The following is a 24,403-nucleotide window of genomic DNA, read 5'->3' as shown; positions in this document are numbered from 1 at the left end:
TTAAATTTGTACAGTACTAATACTTTTTTAATTGAGCAAAGACTTTTAAATAGAGCCTACAATCAATAATTTCTTTCCTAAATTATTTTTAATGTAAGAAAACCTGGTTTGTCTTTCTCAGTTTGTTCATTCGTATTTAGTTGATATTACTGCAGCACTGCCAATTCTGATTAAGTAGCAATAAATGCACTTTTTACCAGTTTCTTCAGAAGTGGGTCGTAGCTGTTTATTGCATGAGAGGTCAGTTAAGAAACATCAAAGTACAACTGTCTTTTTACCACACAGATACTGTTGGATGGGAGGAATAAAGTCTGTGTGATATAGATGCCTTATCCATCAAACAATGTAATTTAGGACTGGATGTTTGCCTCACATAATTCCTCATCATATTTGAGTAAATAATAGCTTATATTTGCGAAAGCATCTTGATGTCAGGAGGTAGTCATCCATAGAAATGGAATTTGTTCAGGAGAGAAAGGTCACTTCATATCCTGCCGGCATGCAGAACTTCATGCAGACATCCGTGAACACCATGGCCTGCTTTGCTAAAGTGGTTGTCCATTAACTGTGGCCATTTTGATGTGCCTGCTCGAACAATTTAGAGTCAGGTCTGCAGATTTGATTGCCCAGGGTTAGGTGGTCTCCAAGGGTAACGGTTGACTTAGCCAATCAGGCTGGAAGCATTTGTTAAAGCTGTCAGCCTTAAACACACAAACTGAGTATGACAGAAAGGCACCACATCATCTCCTTTTTAATTAACACTGTTGGCATGCTCAAAGTCTGATTTAATGTTTGCACATTGGCGGGAAAAGAAAGTACTTTGAAATGGCGACTTTGCTGGAGCTGCAGCAAACAATGTCTGATATTATTATTTCTTTTGTCCCTAATGAAAGAAAAAACATCACCTTGTAGTTCATAACTCTCTTAAATATATATTTTTTCACTCTGCATATTATTCTGAGATCATTTAATGGTACAAAGAGTCGGGTTTAGAAGCAGTACAAAGGAAAAACGTTAACCAAAACTGGCACAACACAGTCACCACAGTCTAGTGGTGTACAGAGGCTGTCTAATTCTGTCCTGCCAAACTGGGAGTGTAGCATTTACGATTGTTTTGCTTAAATGTCCACAGTCTTTTAATGTCTAGGAAGTCTACAACGTTTTGAAGATAAGAGTTCTTTAAACTCTTAAAAAAAGTCTAAAATAAAGTATGGGTCACGCACAAATCTTTATTAAAGCTGCAAAGCAATCAACTGTAATCTATAGTAGTTATAGTAGTATTTCATTTTTTTTTTTTTTTTTTCAAAGAGTAAAGACAGAGAAGAATGGCCCTGATTTACATTACATTATTACATTACATTTCATTTGGCTGACGCTTTTATCCAAAGCGACTTACAATAAGTACATTTCAACCATGAGGGTACAAATTCAGAACAACAACAATCAAGATAGCCAAACTTCAAAGTGCTATAAATAAGTGCCATTTTAAGTGCTACTATTCAAGGTAAAGTCGGAAGAGTTGTGTTTTTAGTTTGCGGCGGAAGATGTGTAGACTTCCTGCTGTCCTAATGTCGTTGGAGAGCTCATTCCACCATTTAGGAGCCAGGACAGCAAACAGCTGTGATTTTGTAGAGTGTTCAGCTCAGTGAGGGAGAAACAAGCCGATTGGTAGATGCAGAGCGGAGTGAGCGGGCTGGGATGTAGGGTTTGACCATGTCCTGGATGTAGACTGGACCCGATCTGTTCGCAGCACGGTACGCAAGTACCAATGTTTTGAAACGGATGCGGGCAGCTACTGGTAACCAGTGAAGGGAGTGGAGGAGCGGAGTAGTGGGAGTGAATTTAGGAGGTTAAAGACCAGTCGAGCTGTGGCATTCTGAATAAGCTGCAGAGGACGAATGGCACTAACAGGTAGACCTGCCAGGAGAGAGTTACAGTAGTCCAAACGTGAGATGACCAGAGCCTGGACCAGAACCTGGACCAGAACCTGCACCACCTTCTGAGTGAGAAGAGGACGTATTCTCCTGATGTTGTGCAGCATGTATCTACAGGAACGTGTTGTTACAGTGATGTTGGCAGTAAGAGAGAGTTGACTGTCGAGTGTCACCGAGGTTCTTAGCAGTCAGGGTCGGAGATAACACAGAGTTGTCAAAGGTAGTAGTCAGGTCGTGGGTGGGAGAGTCTTTCCCCGGAAGGAAGAGCAGTTCAGTCTTGTCGAGGTTAATTTTCAGGTGGTGTGAGGACATCCACTGAGAGATGTCAGTCAGACAGGCAGAGATTTGTGCCGCTACCTGTGTTTCAGATTGGGGAAAAGAGAGGATGAGTTGGGTGTCATCAGCATAGCTATGGTAGGAAAAGCCAAGTGAGTGAATGACAGAGCTGAGAGAGTTGGTGTACAGAGAGAAGAGGAGGGGACCCAGGACGGAGCCTTGAGGGACACCAGTAGTGAGAGGACAAGGTTCAGACACAGATCCTCTCCAAGTTACCCGGTAAGTGCGGTCGTTGAGGTAGGATGAGAACAGGGAGAGAGCAGAGCCTGAGACACCGAGGTCCTGAAGGGAGGAAAGAAGGATCTGGTGGTTCACTGTGTCAAATGCAGCAGAAAGGTCTAAAAGGATCAGGACAGAGGAGAGAGAGGCTGCTCTGGCAGTGTGAAGCTGCTCAGAGACAGCAAGTAGGGCAGTCTCTGTTGAGTGGCCTGCCTTGAAACCAGACTGGTGGTCAAGAAGGTTATTATGGTGGAGATAGAAGGAGAGTTGATTGAAGATAGCTCGCTCCAGAGTTTTGGAAAGAAAGGGACAGGTCTGTAGTTATTTACTTCAGATGGGTTGAGGGGGGTTTCTTCAGGAGAGGGTTCACTCTTGCCTTCTTCAGAGAGTTAGGGAAACAGCAAGTTGACAGGGAAGTATTAATGAGATGGGTGAAAAAAAGGAAGAAGGTCAGGAGCAATAGACTCGAGAATGTGAGATGGGATGGGGTCAAGGGGACAAGGTGGTTGGACGGGCGGAGGTTACCACGGCGAGAACTTGATTGGGAGACAGGGGGGTGAGGCTGGGGAGGACTTGTGGACCAGCCTTGACGTAAGAGGACAGAGAGAATCAAGAGAGGAAGACAGAGTAGAAAGGAGATTGTCTGTTGCTGAGTGAGGATGCATGAGTGAGAAAGAGTCAGTTGAAGGGAGGGCTGATAAAACAGAGGAGGCCAATGAGGAGGGAGAGAGGGAGCGAATGTTGCGGCGGACAGGTACAGAGTCTGTTGATGTGGGAGGGTTGTCGGTTTGAGAGAGTAAGAGATAAAGAAGTGGTCGGAGACATGAAGTGGAGTTACAGTGAGGTTAAATGTGGAGCAGTTTCTGTTTTAAATTAACATCCTTCACATTGTGCCCTTCTCCAGTATTTTGAAGGTGTACTGTGAGTGTTTGTTTTGGTAATGATGTTTAATCCTTGGAGGAATAATACACATGAATATTTTGGAAATAAAAGAAACGGGGTTGAAAGAGCACCCAGTCTGATCCTGCAGACATCTGTACCTTTTTAAAGGTTGAATCATTTGCATCACTTGAGTCAATGTTCAAAGGTTACTGCTGTGTGTGTGTGTGTGTGTGTGTGTGTGTGTGTGTGTGTGTGTGTGTGTGTGTGTGTGTGTGTGTGTGTGTGTGTGTGTGTGTGTGTGTGTGTGTGTGTGTGTATTTGTGTGTGTCATTAAACACATATATGCCATAGACAGGAAAATATAAAAACACACTTTTCTAAATACATCTTTTGATGTCTGCATCAAATGCATGGGTGATGATCAGACCGATTGACCGATTTTATTTCGTCCAGACCATCATTACCATAATTTTGACATCTACAGTTTAGCATTGTGTCAAGAAGATATAGTGCCTGAAACCACATCTGAAAGGACTATTTGTTATTCTGAGCAGTGCTTTGCGTGATGTATACACAAGACAAATTAGCACAAACTATAAAAAGCTGGCCTTCAGGTGGGAAATGCTCCCCTTTGTATGAATGTCTGTTCTTGCTGCCTGAATTTTACTGCCTGAGAATTTTGAGTGATAAAACATAATATGTGATTTGAACTACACAGCTCCCTTCCAAGGAAAACTACAGGGACTAATAGTTTTAATTATTAGCAGGAATTTTTAATGCTGGAGAGTTTTGATTGGTAGAATTAGCAGAGAGCCACAACAAAGTGGTGCATCTTATCTTTTTAGAGGCAAGAAAATATTTTCAAAGACGAAAGTGGAACACACTGATGCTGTGTGATCCTTAAGAAACGCACTCTGGCATAAATGGAAAGTGTATCGTTAAAAATGTTAATATATGAGGACACTTGAATTGCAAAAAATGATAAAGGCCTTTTTGATCAATAATATCGAAATAATTTTGACAAGTTTGTCATGTGGACTCTTTAACTCCCATTTGAAGGATCGGGAAAATTCTTGTTCTTGTCGTGCCTCAGAACATATTGCACTGTGACGTGTTGGCACCAGTTGTGGGAATTGTTGACAAGTTTATTGGGTCATTACAACAAATGTATCAGGAGGGATATGCTCAGAAAAACACTGGTATTTTTATTTGTCTGATTTCCAGGTGTGTTGCTTTATGAACAGTTGGAAATTTAAAGTGGGTAGAGATGAGAAGATGACGAATATCTCTTACTTAATGGACACTGAATTCTAAAAGCAAGAAATTCAGTCACTTGTTGAGTCTGGTATTTTTAAATAAAGTATTAGACAAGTGAAAGTTTATGTTCTACTGATGGGTGAACCTCAAGTTCTTAACCTTGTTGACATGTCCATGTGGTGTTTTTGGTGTACTAGAAGACATGTCGTGAGTGAACTAAGCAGTCAGTGCCATGACTAAGTAGGAACTGCAGTGTCTCAAAAACACATCCAGCCAGGGTTTCATATGTCACAAACCTAAGGAACCAATCACGTCAACGTGTAGGGTGGGCTTTACATATCATCAAGCTGCAGGCGTGGGGTGAAGTGGAGGGTTGGGATAGAGGCGGGGACTATCTGAATATCTACATCCGCATGAATGAAGGAAAATATATAAAGCTACTTCTAAGTCATTTTAAAGCATTCAGGGATTTTTTTTTTCTTGGAGAAAATACATCATTTTGAGGAACATCGATGAGGTTTTAGGGGTTTAATCGATGCCATAAGAGAGAAATTTTAGCACTTGACTGATAAAGCAACAAATGGAGTCCTTTACTACAACCCTGCTGTTGGTCTGCCATGAAGTACAAAAGAGAAAAGTAATTTAACTTGAAGATTACTGCTTTAATGTCTCTGCTATTAAGGGTTGAACCCACTTTGACTCAAATTAATGTGGTAATTAAATGGATAATCAACTCTTAAATAATGGTGGATTCTTTCACTTTAAGACAATGGGTGTTGCAGCCAGGAGGAAACTTTTAGTCCTTCAGTCACCAATAAATGTCATTGACTTTGCAGACACCAAGAAAGTTTGTCTTCTTTTACCCACCCGTCCAAAAGCTGTGTAATCTACCCTGCAGACAAGTGTATGTATTAATTCTGCTTCCTGTTTGTGGCAGTTGAAGGTGGCAACAAAAACAAGACCAAAGGTGGCAAAGGAACTAAGGGGAAGGGAGATCAAAGCAAAGCCATCAAAGCGGTGAGTTCAGTAAATTAATCTGGGCCTGCCAGATACAGACAGCAATATTACTTTTACCTGCTGTCAGCACTGCCAATGATTTAAGTTCTTCCCGTCTGTCTTTTAAGTGTGGTTTTTCAATCAATTACATAATATGTTTTCCTAAAGATCCTATTTCTAGCTTCTGAGCATTTATCATCTGTCATGCACCACTTCTATTTTTTTCCACCAAACAATCGTTTTGCTTCGATTTCTTTTGCTGTCTTCTCAGTCTTAAAATCCACTTGCATATTCTCTCTTCTAACTGCAATTTGTAGATTTTGATGTGCTAGAGACAATATTTGCATGTGTGTATTTGCTATATATCACTTATTGACTTCCATTTTCCTTGTTTAATATTGTCTATCCAGACACCTGCCAATCACGTGCTGCTTTCCAACACTTTCCCAGTGGACGCGCGGAACTTCAAATGTATCTTTTATTAGGATGCCATTTCAGAATGACTTTTGTCAAATATTATGTCTGACTGTGTAGGTTAGATTGGATATTTCACTTAAGTCCTACAGCTGTGTTGCACCCATTTTCATATATCATTGTCCTTAACTTGCCTCTGAAGATATCGTAGACCCTTATAATGAAGGCCAGTTTGGTAAGAACTGATTTTAGTTTGGACCTTGCACTACATACTTAATCCACTTATATATTGGTGCATTTTTTACATATGGGGCTGGGAATGTACCAGATTATGGCAGATTTAAAAGCTTGCTTATCTTCAATGACGGAACACATAGTTTCAGCTGCTTTCATTTCACATTGTGTGTGGGTGCTGTGAACTGCCGGAGGAGTGGTGGGACTTTAAAGGCTTAAGGAGCTAAGTTCTGCAGTGATTAATGGTCTCTTTTTACTACATTACACCCGAGCATTGCTCCTGTACGGCAGCTCGCTCTATTATGTCATTTTCTTCAATGTCTGGCGACATACAGAATGAATTTTTTAATAAAAGTCCCTCTTTTGTGGCCTTTTGTGAGTCGAGATACAAGAGTGTGTATTTGTATGTTGTCTCTGTGGCACAGGAGGGACCAGTCTGAGCATGAGGATGAAGGAGATTTTGGAAACCCACAAGCAGCATTTCACCCATTTGTGGGAGGGCTTCATGGGCAGCAAACAAACCCCCAGGTTGGAGTTCATAAGTAGAAAAAAAAATCTGTGTAATGCAGCATGCCTTTTTTTGTCTTGAGCACCGAGCATTCCGACAACTCATTGTGTTTGTCACAACACACCCGGTCACCTCTACTTTGCTAACAGATCTTCATATTTGTCAAGTCTGTCTGAGATGACGCAGGTGCTGTGCAGATGCAGTGCCTTTATTTACCTGGGGATGGAGAGCTTCATGGCAGTCATTTCACCTGCCAAACTAGCAGCCCTTGAACTGTCTGGTACTGTGCACTCATACACAACATATTTCCTCCTTGGTTGTACTATGACCTGCGAATGATTGTAGAAATGTTAGTTACGAGCATTAAGCATTCGCATTACTCTCAACATCTCAATATAAATACACTATTTATACACTATTGATTTTATGGACATTAAAAAACAAATAAACAAAACACAAACAAATTGCTGTATATCATCAAATATCTACAGCACCTGTGAATTTTATAAAATCACACAACACCTTGGGTTTCCTAAAGCGTTTTAAATGCAAAATTAGGATGAAAAATATGTGGCAAAACACAGTAATAAATGAATGATTGAAATTTGCAGCAAAGCTGTTTGGGGATTATGTAAGCAGTAAATGGAGCAGTAGGCTTAATCTCTTCAAACACATCAATCTTTCATTCCCCAAGTGGGTATGAATAGAAATATCCCTCTGCTGCAGAGTGAAATCAATGAGCTTTTACCATCGAATACTTGCTACAACATTTTCTAACTTCACTAAGTGCCTGTGAAAATACTGTAACAGGAAGTTTTATGAGGATTAATGATTTTAAATTTTTGTAGTGGATCATACTCATTGGAAAAGCTGTTGAACATTAATTAACAGTGCAGGAATGTTTGGTTCCGGCAAAAATAAATTCAACAAAAGTTGTTTACACTTTGTCTTGATAATGTGACCTTGTTGTAGAAATGTAGTGTAATCGTAGACTGTATAAAAATTAATGGAGTCTCCAGTTCTGAAAAGTAAAGCCAATGTGGAAGTGCCTTAAACTGCCACACCGCTGTGAGCCAGTAGGGGCTGGCTTCAAGAAACCTATTCAAAAAGTACCAACCAGCTGCTCTCATGTAATACAAAGTCAATAATTTTTTTCCACAAGTAATTATGGTTTCTTTTGTTAAATTCACTCCTTCTGATCAGTGTTCTGGTGGTTCTTCAGAAAATAAATCCATCATTACTTACATATTAGGCCTCAAAGAGAGCATCTCTATGTTAGGGGGCTTGATTGACATGCCTTGGGTGCACTCAGGTTGCTGGTATAGGTGGGCGGGCATTATGACCTCAGGGTCTCGGTCAGATCGACCACTTGTTCCCCCTCAGCTCATCCAAATACAGTCACTTCTGCCTCCAAAAAAAGATGCCAGACAATAAGCTTTAGAATGGCACTTCACAAACCAATGGGTGACTTAATGGTGGGTTGCAGGCACTACATTCTTCTGTTTCTCTTTTTGGGGATTTGTTTTCATATATTTTTGATGAGATGTATTTGGATTCATGTTTAAAGACATACAATAGAACACATCCGTTGTCATAAATCAAAGTATTTTAAGACATTTTTGCTGAATCATTTCAACCTAAAATCCTCATTGTTTCAATTGATTAATGACTTGAAAAAAATAACTCAATAATTACTCGGTTTTCTTGTAATCAACTTTGATAAAAACATAATCGGATCTTTAGATCTTTTTTTCTTAAAAGAACTCCTGTGATTTATTTACAGTCAGAGGACAAGAAGACTCCAAACTTTTCTTCCCCCTCTCAGTTATTATAGAATTCTTCTTTCCTCTTTCAATATTCTTTAAATAAATGATAACCTGCCCCCAAATCGCCTTTGAGCTGTTCACACCTTCAAAAGAAATTTCAAAAAACAACCACAGCTTCATCTTCACGGCCCCTTTCCTCTCCCTCACCAACAAACAAAGGTATTGTGAACTACTTTTTGGCCTTTTTTTTCCAGTGTGATTGGCAGAGTGTCAGGTTGACCCTGCACGTTGCTCCAGGCCAGACATATGTGCCACCCGCTAGCCTGGTGTTAGTGCTACTAACTATAGTGTGACTGACACCATGGTCTGAATTCCAGCTGTTACTTCACAAAGCACCGGATTGTTCCTACTTAATTGGCCATCATGCTTTGATTAGGTGATGGCAGATTTGTGTTTCTCGGAAAAAAGAGGCGTCACACACGGTCCAGGCGGCACCATCTGTACGCGTATCTTACCCGGGAATTGTGTTACTTTACCACAGCAAATTTGTCTTGTTTGAGTAAAAAACATTATGTCTTAATGTGATTCTTAAAGGAACAGAGCACAGTGACCTTTACATTGCTTTGACAAGACCTGCACAATCGAGACTCGGAGTGGACTGACGTTTAAAACCTCAAACTCCTCTGTAGCAATGACATGAAAGCGGTGTCTTCCTTCACACACAGGCGTGATTGTCAATGTACAGGAAGTCCGCCAAAAGGCACTGCCTAACCTTGCTGCCATAGACGATTCAGTGGGTAGTGGATGACCTCTCTGACACACACCCTGTGGCAGACACAAGCACCAGATCGTCACACACTGGTCAAGCCCAGCTGCCTGTGATCATACGTTCGTCAGAGTATCAGTGTTTCAGTGCTTCAGACTCCTCCTAAAAGCCTCTCTGGCTCCGTGGCACGACCTCAGGTCAGATAAGATAAGAATTTATTAATCCCACGGTGGGGAAATTTAGTCGTCACAGCAGTTTAAGAATACAGGCAGGAAAGATAAGTACACAAAAAGAACAAATTACAAATACACACACAATAAAAATACAATAGAATAAAAAGAAAGATTTATTGAAAACAAATAAAGACAAATGTATAAATACACAGACACACAAGCTATATCCAGAAAATAGATAAAGACACCTTTGGGTGAAAAGGGGCAGGTGCTATGACGGACCTGCCAGTGGTCTCGTTTTTGTTTTTTCTACTTGAGTAAAGTACACCGAGAGCTTCATCTGAGCAGGGCAATGGATGAAATGTCATGTTTGAGTTCATAAATAGAGAAACATACTTATGTATATATATATTTTTAATTCCTGTAAGTGTAGAGTGTCTTTATTTTGCCTGAGATTCCAAGAGATGAATAAAACCAGAAGTCGCTGTTATTCACAGTAAATGTCTTTATTTAACCTCATATCCCCATAGACATATTAAACAACTCTTATTTCTAAACATTTTAAATATAACACAGTTCATCTTTAATGCTTTAAAGTGCAGACAAAAGCGAAACAAAACAAAGGGGAAAATGCCATATCGTACGATTAACTATACCAGCTTATCCTTTAGCGGGTCCCATTTGGAAGAAGATTCATTGTCCTGTTGCCACATAATAACGATGTTTGCTGTCCTCAGGGTGCCGCATGGCTCTGCTCTTTGACCGGGCTCAGAACAAAGCCAGTGAGCTCCGCCAGTCAAACTTTCACACGCATAAGAGGTAACGAAGCAGCTTTATTGAATGAAGCTCTAACTAAATTTGTACTTATCTTTCCGTCTACTCCATTTCTGTTTCCCTTCTTCTTTCCTGATATGTCTAACTGGACTCACTTTGACTGGTTCGTGTTTTTGTCTTGTTTTTCAGCTTTTTTTTGTCGGTGGCAGTTTGTAGGCAGGGCTTCCCCTCTTGTTGTCTTTAATAAGATTTCCATTTCTCATGTGTCCAGTGCGGGACAGTTTGCCCTGGAGAGACCCTTGGAGACTGCTCTGCTGTTGAGTATGTGTGGTGTCGGCTGTGTTGTCCTCAACCAGTGGAACAGCAGCCTTCAACAGAACACGCACAATGTAGCCACTGTCCTTAACAGTAAGTTTTGGACTTACATTTGAAGCAGTCGTGCCTTTTCTAACCACTTACTATCAATACGAACATTGTAATTTAGCATGTTTAGGTATTTACTTTGTGCCTGGGCTCTATTAGAAGTTATAAAACAATCTGTGTGTCTCTCCATGTGTTGCAGATATACTAAAGGTCAAACAGCCCTGTGGCCAGACAATACATAACCTAAGAAAAGGGGACGGTTCAAAGATGCCACTTCACGAGGTCACAGGATCTCAGGGTACTATATACATATATTCAGCTGGCAACCTCATTTAGCCACATATTTGCATTTGTATTTATTGTAGATGCTTTCAGTTTGCATAATCAGAGACAACCATATGTATTTGTGCATGAGGTCTGGGTTCTTTGCAAAGAGAAAAAAAAAAAAAAAAAAGTCAAGCACACTCAGTGGAATTATGAATCCAACTGAGCTGAATTTAGAACTGGCTGTATGTAGAGGGTACAATTCAGTATAGCTCTCATGTAATTACTGCTTTCTCTGCAGATCAAGGGCTCCTCACGGACTCAAAGACAGACGACAATCCCCACAAAACAGCTCTCACACCATCAGCTTTCAACTGCGTTCTTTATGGACTTCCTAATGTAATTGTTACATAATCGAGTGTCTCCCCTCAATATTCTCAGTTACATTTCACAGCTGAAGATGATTACAGACATACAATGCTGTATGCAAAACATTGAAGTTTCTGAAATGTGAGGGGTCTGAACATTTCATTAAAGATGATTCCTCACTCTTTACTTACATTCTCCACTTTTTAAGTTTATTAGAAGACAGATTTTATACTTGATGGGTTTAATATTGATTTTGCCATACACAGTCAACATGGCACATAATATGCAACATGCCCCACTTGATAAAATAGAGCTCGATCTCTCATTTCTTGGGGACATGGTAGCTTATAGAGATCCGCACTATATATGCTTTGTATTATTAAAATATCACGGCTGAACATTGGGCTGACAAGTCTTTACCTGTCGGATCACTGCCTGAGTTTTTTTTAATGTACTGTCCACATCGGTCACCGTCATTGCCAGTGTTTTATTAATGGGAGTTTGTATTTAACCAAATTAACACTTTGACGAGACTAGAGCAGAAAACTTTAGGTTATTTACATAACCCCGGTTCTCTGAGTAGCATGAGTGAGTGTCTCACGATGGGAACGCCCTCGGCGTGACCTCATCAGAAGCTCCTATTACACCCTACCAGCCAGTAGAAGTAAAACGCAATTTTGTTGAGATGATTTGGAAAATGACGTTATGACAGTTTTGTGCGGCATCGCTGTAGAACGATGCTACTTCAAGGGGGTACTATCTGCAGTGGAAAACAGAATGCAGAAAAGTTCCTGATACTGACAGAGAGAGCAGAGCCGGTACTATCACAGATGCAACCTAATTTGAATTTTATTAAACATTGCAGTGAACTAAATTTGTATTTAGTTAATTTCCTTTGAAGAAAAAAAGTTACCACTCTTAATTTTAAAGGCTGCCATATTTATTGTAATTGACTGAGCTCAAATTCAGTCAAACCATAAAAGTTCCAGGAGTGACTGTGAGGGATCATTTCCATTTTTATAGATTTGGGTGTGTAAGCCCATCGTTTTGAATCAATTTGTCATTTTAAACCAATTTTCAAATGAATGCGTATATGCAGTCTTTGAATTTAAAAAAAAAGTTCACTGTGCTAATTTGGAACCATGTTTTAGTTTTTCTAAGATTAGGAAAACAAAAGTTTAATTAACTGTCCAACATCCACACCACCATGCTTTTAATGTCTCCAGTGAGGAGAACAAAGACTCTCTGTTGGAACGTCAGTACCTGTAAAACTCTGAGCTAGCTTAGATTCTAGGTGATGTTGCATGAAGCATTCACAACACTTTGAGTGTGAAATGTACCCAGAGACTTTTGTTTAATACTGAACTACAAAGAAGAAGAAAAAAAAAAACAGGATAGTGCAATGTTCACCATCTATATACAATACCATTACATTTTATGTGTTACCAAAGAACCTCGTGTTTTCTGGACAGAAGGCTCACAACACATCTTCCATCTTGGCTCTCATTGACGTACTGGCTTAGCATCATTCCTTACATGAGCGAGCGGGAGGGGTCCAAGAGGAGCACACTGGTCCTTTAAGCACAAGTGTAATTGGCTATAATGAATGATGATGATGATTAAGAATGCTTTAACGTGAAGGTGGGTGCAGGAAGGTTACATTCATAGGTGTTATTACTCAAGCACAAATCACTTGATCTTTTACAATCCTTCATGTAGAGATGTTCCCTGGAGTGTTTTGCACTGTTGAGTCGCTTCCTCAGCCCTCGAAGGACTGATCTCTAAATAGTCCCTTTGAGTTTTCACATTCATGAAATGGGACTTAAGATGATGCCGATGATTCTGATGGTAAAGCAAGGGCTTGGTACACGACCTTTAAAAAGACCTACAAGCAAGAGGAGGCGAACGCATCTGGCTCCTTTCAACATTCAGGTGAATAGTGCAGGACATCATGAATGAAGGAAAAAGAATACAAATCAAGTCCATTCCTGCCTGCAACATTTCATTTTGCAGGTAAGACCTGAATTTCCCCGCAATGAATTTCAGTGAAGAACGACGCATGATGAATTTCTTCCAAGGTAGAAATAGATCTCGTTTTCATTCAATTCACACAGAGGTCAGTCTGGAGAAAGCCACCAGTGCTCTGCCAATTTGAGACCAATGGTGGGTGAGTATTGATTGTTGTCACTTCAGAATGTCTTCAGGTGCAGTTCATTTCTCCCTTTTCATCTGTCCTTGCATAACTTGGAAATCACTCGTGTGCGTTCACCAACATGTCTTAGTTCTGCACAGAAGAGGAGATTGAAAGGATGCTTCCATGAGGAGGCTTCAGTACACAAAACTAGACAAAAACATCTGTTCATTGGAAATCTGTTTGAATACTGCTGGTGATGTAATGGGATGCCTTAGCACTGCGTCACAGTTAGGTTAGCAAAGGGCTTAGCTAAGACTGGAACCACAAGAAAACAACTAGTCTGACTCTGTCCAATAGTGTTGTGTCGTTTGCAAACAATTTGTTTCTAACTCAGGAATCATTTCCTGAAACATTTTCCTGAACATTTCTCAGTTCAGTAGAGCTCTGAGTCAGTTGCAAGTGAACACACAGGAATACACGCACTCACTTTACTGTATATAGATAGACTTCCCCCACAGTCACCCCCCTTATGAACTGGCTCCATGCTAAGTACAGTAAATAATGTTGAGCTGCAAAACTTTAACAAACAGCCATTCTGACAAGCAAGGTTGATTGATGTAGCCCTGTGAAGTATCCAAGGAGCTGCTGCTTCTTTATTCAAGACCTGAGCGGTCTGCCTGATGACCATGGCTGTCCAGACAATGTTCTGATTTATACCTTTCCTTGGCAAAGTTTCGGGAATTGTTGTTTTGCATAGAGACATCATTAAAGTCATGGTGGTGTTTCTGTCTGGTTTTACAGGTGTGCTTACAGCCATGCCCCCGTCTAACCTCCAGCTTCCATCGAATATCCCTATCAATAACTGCATTGTTGTCCTACAAGGAAATGGTTTTCTGTGGTTGATATATAAATCAAATTGTAGATTATATTCAACAAGTTTGATGGTGCAGTGGCCCAATAGAGATTGTGAATGGCTTTATTTGGAAAAGTTAATTCTACATGAAATAACCAGACCTGCTATTACAACTAATTTCAAAGCATATTACAGATCCTTGGCTGTATATAAGATCATCTATTACTGTTCTTGTATTAGCTAAATACTGAAATACTCTTAAAGTTTGTAATCACCAGTAAATTCTGCCATTTTGGTTCACGTAATACAACAAATACAGATGGAATATAAGAAACAACCTTAGTGGATCACATTGGAAGTATTTGCTGTGTTTAATTTAACCAAACGCACACATTTTTTTTCTGGCTAGTGCTTTCAAAACATTTTTAAAGCAAATGCACTGATTGAAATAGATTGTAACTCATTTACACACACACACACACACACACACACACACACACACACACACACACACACACACACACACACACACACACACACACACACACACACACACATTTAAGAAAAACTGCAGTTTGAATGTGTTTATACAACGTATTAACAATTATTACTTTTATGCAGTGTCATAATGATTAATGTTTAATGATTCTAAACTGCAGCCTTCACCTTCCTCTCTAATGAGTGGCACTGGAACTATTGTATATGCTACATATTTGTAGTTCCAGTAAAACTATTTAGACCAATGCACACAATAAATGAAAATGGTTTTAATAAAAACAATAAACCAAGTAAATTTAGGTTTATATGAAAAAATAATAATAATAAATAAAAAGATATAAGAAAACTAGATGAAATTAATCAAATGGATTAGCATGAGAAGAAAACAATTTAAAGCCTCACTACAATAAAAAAAAAGTAATTAAATAAACAAAATAATCACCATTAAACAATCTAAGATCTAAAAAGCCACCATCAAAATGATCACAAAGGTTTTTGTCCTGCCTTCTAGAACAAATAAAAGACCAGAGGACCCAGAGGGCTGTTCATTGAGTAAGGAATGTCAGAAAAGTCAATTGGCGCAAAACCATGAAGTGCTTTAGTGACAGAATTTTAAAATCAAAACAGAAGCTGACAGGAAGCCAGTGTAAGGACTTGTTGTGTAACATGTACCTTCTTCAGGTCCTTGTCAACGCCCACGAATCAGAGATTTGAATCAGTTGTAACCAACAGATTCATAATTTTTGATCTTAACCTTTCATATAAAAACATGTATTAGTCTCTGGGTCGCCCAGAGAGAAAAATAGATGCACATATTTTTGCGATAATAAAAAGCAGATTTGGTGACATACCCCACATGTACCCTGAAGTTGAATTCTGAGACAAAAATAACACTGAGGTTTCTTACCTGCTGGCTCAGGATAAGCCCTAGAGAATTTAATATTGTGGTCAGTTTCTCTCTCTGATCCCTAGAACATATAACTAAAAGTTTCAGGTTCATCCTGGTTGATCTGTAAAAAGTTTAGTGACGTGCAGGACACTGATATCGAAAACCCATCTAAGAACAGCAGCAGCAGCAGCAGATCGATCGCCTCTTCACTTCAAACTGGGAGGGAAAACACAGCCAGTAATCAGGCATCATTTTATTACCAAAAATTCCCTCTATAGTTTTATATCATGGCAAGATTTAAGCTTTTCACATTTGGTCTGCATAGACATAATCATATTATCCTTGCTAAAAAAAATGCAATTAGATGGTATAATCACATCAGCACAGCGTGTGTTGTAGCCCACTTCCTGAGCACACAAGCTCTTATTGATTTTATAATTGAATGTGTTGAGAGATGCTGTGCACAGTAAGTCTGTGTTCTGATGTGGCTGAAGAAGCTCTACTGCTCCATGTTTAAGATTACATTATAAGGCCATTACTGTACTACAGCCATACTGAGAGTTTTACGTGTGAGGAGGAGGAAGAGGAGGAGGAAGGGAGCGGAGAGGAAAAAGTGTCATCATATCACACCTCAAAAACTGTGTTGAGATGACAGTGACATGGAGACAAAGCCACATTTCATTACTGGGAAACACTGTACAAGGAGATAATTACTTCATAGATTATTTGCAGGGTGTACATGCAGAACATGCATGTTTCTGTCTACTTTATAACTTGAGTCTGTAATTCAAACTGGTTTCCACCATTTAAAGTAATAATATTACTGCAACACAATAGCACTGACGTTTGCAGATGGAAGAAAAGTAGGCAGGCTGACAGCACTGCCATGTAAATGACATTTTCTAAGTTTATCTTATTCACCTTGAATCAGTAGAATTGCTGAGGTGAAATTCAAAATTGCAAGATAAGCAGAGAAATGTCATACTTTCACTCAGCACAACATTGCATATTCACACAGTATTTGGAGAACACTGAAGTTACCAGGATTGCACATTTCATGTAATGCAGTGCAAACTCTTTGTGGTAAATAGTAAAGAGAAATAATTTTATTCATTTCATATTTTGCAGGTAAAGGAGCAATATATAAGCAGAGGATGTTGTTATAATAGCCTATTTTCAGTGTTTTGAGCAAGCAGCAACCAACAATAATGGCAAAAGGGACCATATTTGGATGAACTGGGGGGCGAATAGTGGATTTGACCAGACCTTATTGGGAACCCGAGAACACTATGCCCTGCCCACCTATAGCAGAAGCCTGCCTGCACCACAGACCTGTCAATCAAACAGACAACTCCCCAAAAATGCCACTTTTGGAGGCCTATCATCAAATTTTTGATGGGATTATGTTCCCATGGACCACCAGAAAACTAATAAGAAGGAGTGACTTTAGCTAATGGCACAATAATGACTTGTGGAAAAAATTACTGATTTTGTATTACATGGAAGAAGTTGAATGGGAGTCAATAGAGCCAGAGGCTTTTTGGAGCCAACCCCTAGTGGCCCTCGGTGGTATTGCCGTGTCTTACATCCACTTTTATATACAGTGCATCCGGAAAGTATTCACAGCGCTTCACTTTTTCCACATTTTGTTATGTTACAGCCTTATTCCAAAATAGATTAAATTATTTTTTTTCCTCAAAATTCTACACACAATACCCCATAATGATGACGTGAAAAAAGTTTTTTTGAATTTTTTTGCAAATCTATTCAAAATAAAAAACGAAAAAAATCACATGTACATACGTAAGTATTCACAGCCTTTGCTGTGACACTCAAAATTGAGCTCAGGTGCATCCTGTTTCCACTGATAATCCTTGAGATGTTTCTACAACTTGATTGGAGTCCACCTGGTAAATTCAGTTGGTTGGACATGATTTGGAAAGACACACACCGTCTATATAAGGTCTCACAGTTGACAGTGCATGTCAGAGCACAAACCAAGCCATGAAGTCCAAAGAATTGTCTGTAGACCTCCGAGACAGGATTTTATCGAGGCACAGATCTGGGGAAGGGTACAGACAAATGTCTGCAGCATTGAAGGTCCCAATGAGCACAGTGGCCTCCATCATCCGTAAATGGAAGAAGTTTGGAACCACCAGGACTCTTCCTAGAGTCGGCCGCCCGGCCAAACTGAGCGATCGGGGGAGAAGGGCCTTAGTCAGGGAGGTGACCAAGAACCCGATGGTCACTCTGACAGAGCTCCAACGTTGCTCTGTGAAGAGAGGAGAACCTTCCAGAAGGACAACCATCTCTGCAGCACTCCACCAAGCAGGCCTGTATGGTAGAGTGGCCAGACGGAAGACACTCCTCAGTAAAAGGCTCATGACAGCCCACCTGGAGTTTATCAAAAGGCCCCTGAAGGACTCTCAGACCATGAGAAACTAAATTCTCTGGTCTGATGAAACAAAGATTGAACTCTTTGGCCTGAATGCCAAGCGTTATGTCTGGAGGAAACCAGGCACCGCTCATCACCTGGCCAATACCATCTCTACGGTGAAGCATGGTAGTGGCAGCATCATGCTGTGGGGATGTTTTTCAGCGGCAGGAACTGGGAGACTAGTCAGGATGGAGGAAAAGGTGAATGCAGCGATGTACAGAGACATCCTTGATGAAAACCTTCTCCAGAGCGCTCTGGACCTCAGACTGGGGCGAAGGTTCATCTTCCAACAGGACAACGACCCGAAGCACACAGCCAAGATAACAAAGGAATGGCTTCGGGACAACTCTGTGAATGTCTTTGAGAGGCCCAGCCAGAGCCCAGACTTGAACCTGATTGAACATCTCTGGGAGATGTGAAAATGGCTGTGCACCGACGCTCCCCATCCAACCTGATGGAGCTTGAGAGGTCCTGCAAAGAAGAATGGGAGAAACTGCCCAAGAATAGGTGCCAAGCTTATAGCATCAGACTCAAAAGACGTGAGGCTGTAATTTCTGCCAAAGGTGCTTCAACAAAGTATTGAGCAAAGGCTGTGAATACTTATGTATGTGTTATATTTTCATTCGTCATTTTTAATAGATTTTCAAACATTTTAAACAAACTTTTCACTTTAACATTATGGGATATTGTGTGTAGAATGTTTAGGAAAAAAATGAATTTAATCCATTTTGGAATAAGGCTGTAACATAACAAAATGTGGAAAAAGTGAAGCGCTGTGAATACTTTCTAGATGCACTCTATATACAATCTGTGGTTTTGAACCCTTAAAACCAACCTACATAGGAGTTTTGAAAACACAATGCAAAGTTAAAAGAGAAAAGATTTTTTTAAAAGCAGCTTAGTGGCAGAAGTATAATCTAGGAAATATGACACAATTGAACATAAGGAATGTTTTTAGACTGATGGTGACACTCATTGTTATATTTATATTACAGTTAAAGGGATGGTGATTTTCTCTGTGGTACAAACTCACAAAGGTTTATATTCTTTCAGCCTCTCCTCCCGCCTCTCCTCTTATACAATGCATTTCTCCAACATTTCTGTAATAAGTTCTTGCATTGTTCCACTGTTTGACTGGTCTTTTTTCACCTCTTTAACAATAGTATGGTGTTGGCGGGGCTTTTCGCACTATCCTCAAACAAAAATGAATTAATGTTGCATCTAATTCACATTCCCCATAACAACCTATCACACTCAATCTTCAGTGAAGGCCCTGCTGTGCTGCAGCTCCTGGTGCCGAGAGATTTGTAGCTCTGAGTGCACTTCAAGGACCCATTTACTTCTGAGATTATAAAGTTACGGAGATCATTGTTTCAGTATCACAGCATTGGACCTTCAATTTCACAACAGTAAATGCCAAAATTGGATGGACTAAACAAAACATTTTAAGAAGCCATCATGGGCTCGATTTGCCAACGTTGTGCAGACCAAATGACTAATAGATCAATCATGAATATAATCTACAGATTCATTCATAAAGAAAATTATTATTTATTGTGGTTAAAGATAAATTATCTCAAGATTAAAAAGTTTTATAGTCTACTGCTCGAGTAAATCCACGTAATCCTCCTATAGAAACAGCACTGTCATAATTTCCATGAAGCTGCTGCTTTTTGACTATTCAAGGAAACGGCTAATGGCTCTGATAGCCCTCTTTGACATGTTCAAGACCAAACCTCATGTTTATTGTCAGTACTGTCAGAGACCACTTTAACCTCAAGGTTACAGAAGTTCATATGCAGCATAAATGTCATGTTGTCCAAACATCATACTTGAAAAAGTGCACGCTATGGTACTTATTCAGCTCACTAAAGTGATTTCATCATCCGTCTGCAAAGAGGCAAGGAAGAATCGTCACTATATTGGAGCTGTAATATATACTGTGGCTGTTCTAGCCTACTGCATATAGTGTCCTCACCAGAAGAGAAGCAGAGTGTCTGTTCAAGTGCTTAAAGGGAAACTTTGCAGATTTTCAACCAACTGTGTACAACGTGGGTAAATAACTTCCCTCCGTGTTGTCTGCATCCAGAGCTCTACACCTCAAAAGTATCTTCTGATGGACTTTTGCTGTTTCTAGACATGTTGTTCGAAGTACAGATTCAACGTTTTTTGTGTCTTTTATCTCATGACATCTTTCAAAATGTTGAATAATTCTTTAACCAAAGAGGTGGAAGATCAGAAAATGTGAAGATAAATTGGTCATGTAATAGTCAGAGGGTTATTTTTGTAGGTGCTAACGCAGCACCTCTTTTTTTTTGTTTGGGTATGATGAGCTTGTACTTGTGGACACATTTGCTGCTACTTAACCTTTAGTACACCCCAAGTCAGTTTAGAGTATCCAAAGTAAAGGTAAGTTACCATGAAGTATGTCTGTCTGATAACCCCCAAAATAGTAGGATGGATAATGGGATTTAGTGGCACAATTTTCTGCAAGCTGATTGTTGGTTTGTGTAGTTCACATTATATTGCCCTGCCATGGAGTGCAATGTAAATGTTTCTCTCTTTTCTGTCTATTCCCATTGTTTTCTTCCACTATGCATTGGCTTGATTGTCTTTCCTCAGACAGCAAACACTTATTTAACGTTTTCAAGGATCTAATCTGTAGCAACTTTGTCCAAATAAGCCTAAAGACTTCACTTTATTAGACTCCAGTTCACCTTTCAGTCATGCTTTATGGTACGATGAAGGTATATCAGAAGCAGCTAACACACATTGGTCCTCAAAGCAGGGCCATTAGTGTCAGGGGTGCTCTGTATAAGAAATGACTTGGATAAGTTCCCTGCCACTCATTAAGCAGGAGCTCATATAAAAGCACTGGCAGTCTGAGTCCTAATCAAATAATATAGGAAGTATAGCATGTAAAACAAAATGGGAACAGGTCCTGCTAGAAATGAACACAACAGAGATTTCTTCAAATATTGTATTTACCATTTTATATATACTGCATAAGGGACTATAGGTTTCTTAACCCTTAGCATTAGGACTAGAGTCATATAATATATATATGGACCCTGTAACACAGCTTATCTTAATTCTTCCTGTTGACCTGTACATTAACTGTTTCATCAGCACAGATGCTCTACTATTTTAGCCCCTTGGCTATCTTCTAATGCAGTCATATTACACACAATTATGCATCATCTGATTGCATCCATCAGCGACCTTTAGATTGCCTACCTTGTGTTTTCACCACTCCGCTGTCTTATCACTGCGTCTGTGTTTAGGAAATTAGGATTCTGATTGAGAAGGCTGATCCAAATAGAATCTCCTGGCCTCTCATTAGTAGAGTAAAATAGCTGCTTAGTCAAGTAGAAGCATTTCATTTAATGGCAGCCGACTGGGTTTCTATGCCCGATGCGATGATTGCTTTCTCATTTTCTTAACTGTTCCCTATTGGCTGTGGTTGTCTGCTCTGTTTCCCCCTTTGTTTTATCCATCTGATCTCATGATTGCTGGTGTAAGCGTGTGAATTCTAATAGTTGCAGGTGTATTATTGCTGATGTTCGACACCATGTGTCTTTTTCCATTCAGCAGAGTAGTTTTTGTACTGTTCTGTAATGCTCTACAGATGCTCAGCTGCAGGGTGCACACTCAACTGTTCGATCTGGAAAATGACAAATGAATTCTGATTCATGAAGACTGATTGCCTGAAGGAACTGAAGAACTTGTAGAACACAGTAAGAAGGGGACGCCACACAGGGAGGAGACCTCAGCCAAAAGTCATACTTCAGAGGAAAGGCCACGCCCCCCACTGTGGCATGTAGGGGAGGCTCTGACAGCCAGGGCCTGACATTTAGGGTTTGGGATTTTTAGTTTTGTTGTGCACGGCATCTTTCCAAAGCAGTGAAAGGAGCTCAAGTTTAAACACTGAAGTCAGCAGTGTTACAAACAACAGCTGTTTTTCTGCTCAAATTTGTTCAACTTTTCTTTTCTTTTTTTAAATAAGTACATTTCAAAAAGAAAAATAAATTGCCTATATATTTTATAAATTAGAGGCATTTTAAAAAGATTACTTTTTTTTTCTGGACAACTATTAACCCCATTTAAAAAATGCTAAAACAACATGGGTGAGTCTAGAAGGCAGTATCCATTATTACAGGAGTCTATGTTAAAGAATCATCCACAGTATCTTTGTAATTTTGTGCTTCAGTAAGCAAAAGTAAAGTAAAATGGTATGAACAAAATTTGTTTCAGTTAAAACCTTTGTAAATCATAAATAATATTACCCAGATGTAGCTTATTTAAGGGAAAAGGGGTACAAAAACTGAGCCTGGTGGAACTAAGAGGAGATAGACCGATCTGTTTCAATCTATGTGACACAAGGTTTCCACACAATGTGAAGCGTACTGTAGATCAAGAAATAGCAACTTATTGTTTAAGCTTATAAATAAGGCTTGTATGATAAATGGCATTTCTATAGCTCATGTCCTAAATAAGCGTGCCCATTTCATTAAGCGCCCTGCTCCTTGGGCTTGTTTGTTCAAATTTGGACTTGCACTGTTAACATAGTCACAGTAAATACACCTTTTCAGACTGAAATACATGTATGTTTTCTATGAAAGAATCTAAAGGCTTTGTGACTTTTTTATTTTCACAAAATTTGTTGGCTCCTTAAAGGTTTAGCGGAACATCCACCGGAGTGAGTCAGGAGGTTTCTGTGAAATGGCATCATAATTGCAAAGATTGGTAGATGGAGAGAGATATCTATATTGTACCTACTCTCGGGCCTCACTTTCACAGAAATGTTCCAGCAGTTTTATGCACATTTTTTGTATCAACCTCTGCTATCGATCACACCACCTATCGAGAAAAAGAATACACGCATCTATGTGTCGAGACGGGAGGATCTCGCAGCATCAGCCTGGTGATGAGACCCCCCCCCCCATCCCACAGGCAGTGCTGACTGACGGGCTGGGTCAGTCTCACTGATTACCCAGCAGCATGTCAGTCATGGCCGTGGAGAAACGCTGATAGATAGATCGTGGTTGACACTGTGCGGATGGAGGAGTGGCCCTTAGGCAAGGAGCTGCTTGTGGCACCCCTCTGGGGCTTTAGACTCCTACCACCCTCACCACCCCCACTTCTCTGCAAGGGCACGGTGACTCAGGGGAAAACTCTGACTGCCCATGCATTCTTACACTGGCTGTGAGAACTGCAGCTCCCACACAGGACGTACGGAAAGTGGCTGTAATGAGGGGTTTCCATTTTTTGTGTATTGGTCTGTAACTGCTCTGAGGTAGCATTGTTGTTGGACGGCTGCAAAGTCTCATTAGCTGTGAACAGGTTCCGCGTTAGGCAGAACACAACCACATCATCCTAGTGTCATGTTGTCAAACTTTACACCTCTGGTTCACTTTTACCATTTACCACATGACATCAGCAGGTTTTATTTCTTTTTCTGTCGAGTGCTTGCTCTCCTCTGAACAAAGTCACTGTGTAGATGGGATTGCATGTACTTGTTGCCCATTCAAAAGTAGGCAGGCAGGCCAAGCACATTTTGTGTACTTTTTATGTTTGACTGTCACAACTTGCTGCTGTTTGCTCCGCTGTACTCTGGCATGGATCATTCCCGACACATGTAATGGTCTTATTAGACTGGACATTGTCGGCAAGCCAAAGTTATGCCAATAAAACATGTTGGCACCCCTTGGACTGTTTTTTTAAGTCACAGAATTGCCATGGATACAATGAGGCTTTCAGGAGCATTTAATCAGGTCAATGAAGTTCGAAGTGTGTATGACACACACTTAAATCAGCATTGCACGTAGGTGTTTTAGGACATCATAATTTGAATGGAGTTGACATTCGTGAGACCAATATGGGATTTTAAGTTAATAACACTGTGGTGAGTTCAAAACACGGTGGTGAGTTCGTAACACTGTGGTGAGTTCATAAAACTGTGGTGAGTTCAAAACACTGTGGTGAGTTTGTAACACTGTGGTGAGTTCATAAAACTGTGGTGAGTTCATAACACTGTGGTGAGTTCATAACACTGTGGTGAGTTCATAACACTGTGGTGAGTTCATAACACTGTGGTGAGTTCATAAAACTGTGGTGAGTTCGTAGCACTGTGGTAAGTCAATTTCCAGATTCCGTATTTATTTATATTCTAATCAAACAGTCCCTTCAGGAAATTGTGATCTTGCAATCTCAACAATGAAAACAGATTAAGGCAAACTGCAGCATGATTATTGTAATATTTCTTTGTTGACTAAATTTTTTTGTAAATACCTTAGAACTCCTCAAATTACATCACAGTGTTTGAGAATGTTTGCAA

General features: G+C 40.0%; 1 protein-coding gene across 1 annotated transcript in view; it reads left to right on the top strand.

The window, feature by feature from the left end:
- Positions 1-11,603, top strand: part of LOC138615968 (cilia- and flagella-associated protein 46) — a 55,956-nt gene extending 44,353 nt beyond the window's left edge. Inside the window, exons 51-59 of the mRNA XM_069689878.1 lie at positions 5,566-5,645; positions 6,035-6,095; positions 6,241-6,273; positions 6,698-6,800; positions 6,930-7,060; positions 10,223-10,304; positions 10,531-10,667; positions 10,822-10,920; positions 11,188-11,603. Of these exons, the coding sequence (XP_069545979.1) occupies positions 5,566-5,645; positions 6,035-6,095; positions 6,241-6,273; positions 6,698-6,800; positions 6,930-7,060; positions 10,223-10,304; positions 10,531-10,667; positions 10,822-10,920; positions 11,188-11,300 (839 nt within the window). The 3' untranslated portion in view covers positions 11,301-11,603. The remainder of the gene's footprint in view (positions 1-5,565; positions 5,646-6,034; positions 6,096-6,240; positions 6,274-6,697; positions 6,801-6,929; positions 7,061-10,222; positions 10,305-10,530; positions 10,668-10,821; positions 10,921-11,187) is intronic.
- Positions 11,604-24,403: the final 12,800 nt, after the last annotated feature.

The sequence above is a fragment of the Brachyistius frenatus genome, unplaced genomic scaffold, assembly GCF_029030835.1.
Source record: "Brachyistius frenatus isolate BFR_SWC_R1_liver_20210118 unplaced genomic scaffold, ASM2903083v1 Contig_8, whole genome shotgun sequence".
Classification (NCBI taxonomy): Eukaryota; Metazoa; Chordata; class Actinopteri; family Embiotocidae; genus Brachyistius; species Brachyistius frenatus.
Note: the sequence above shows the minus strand (reverse complement) of the source record. Positions and strands in the feature narration are given on the sequence as shown.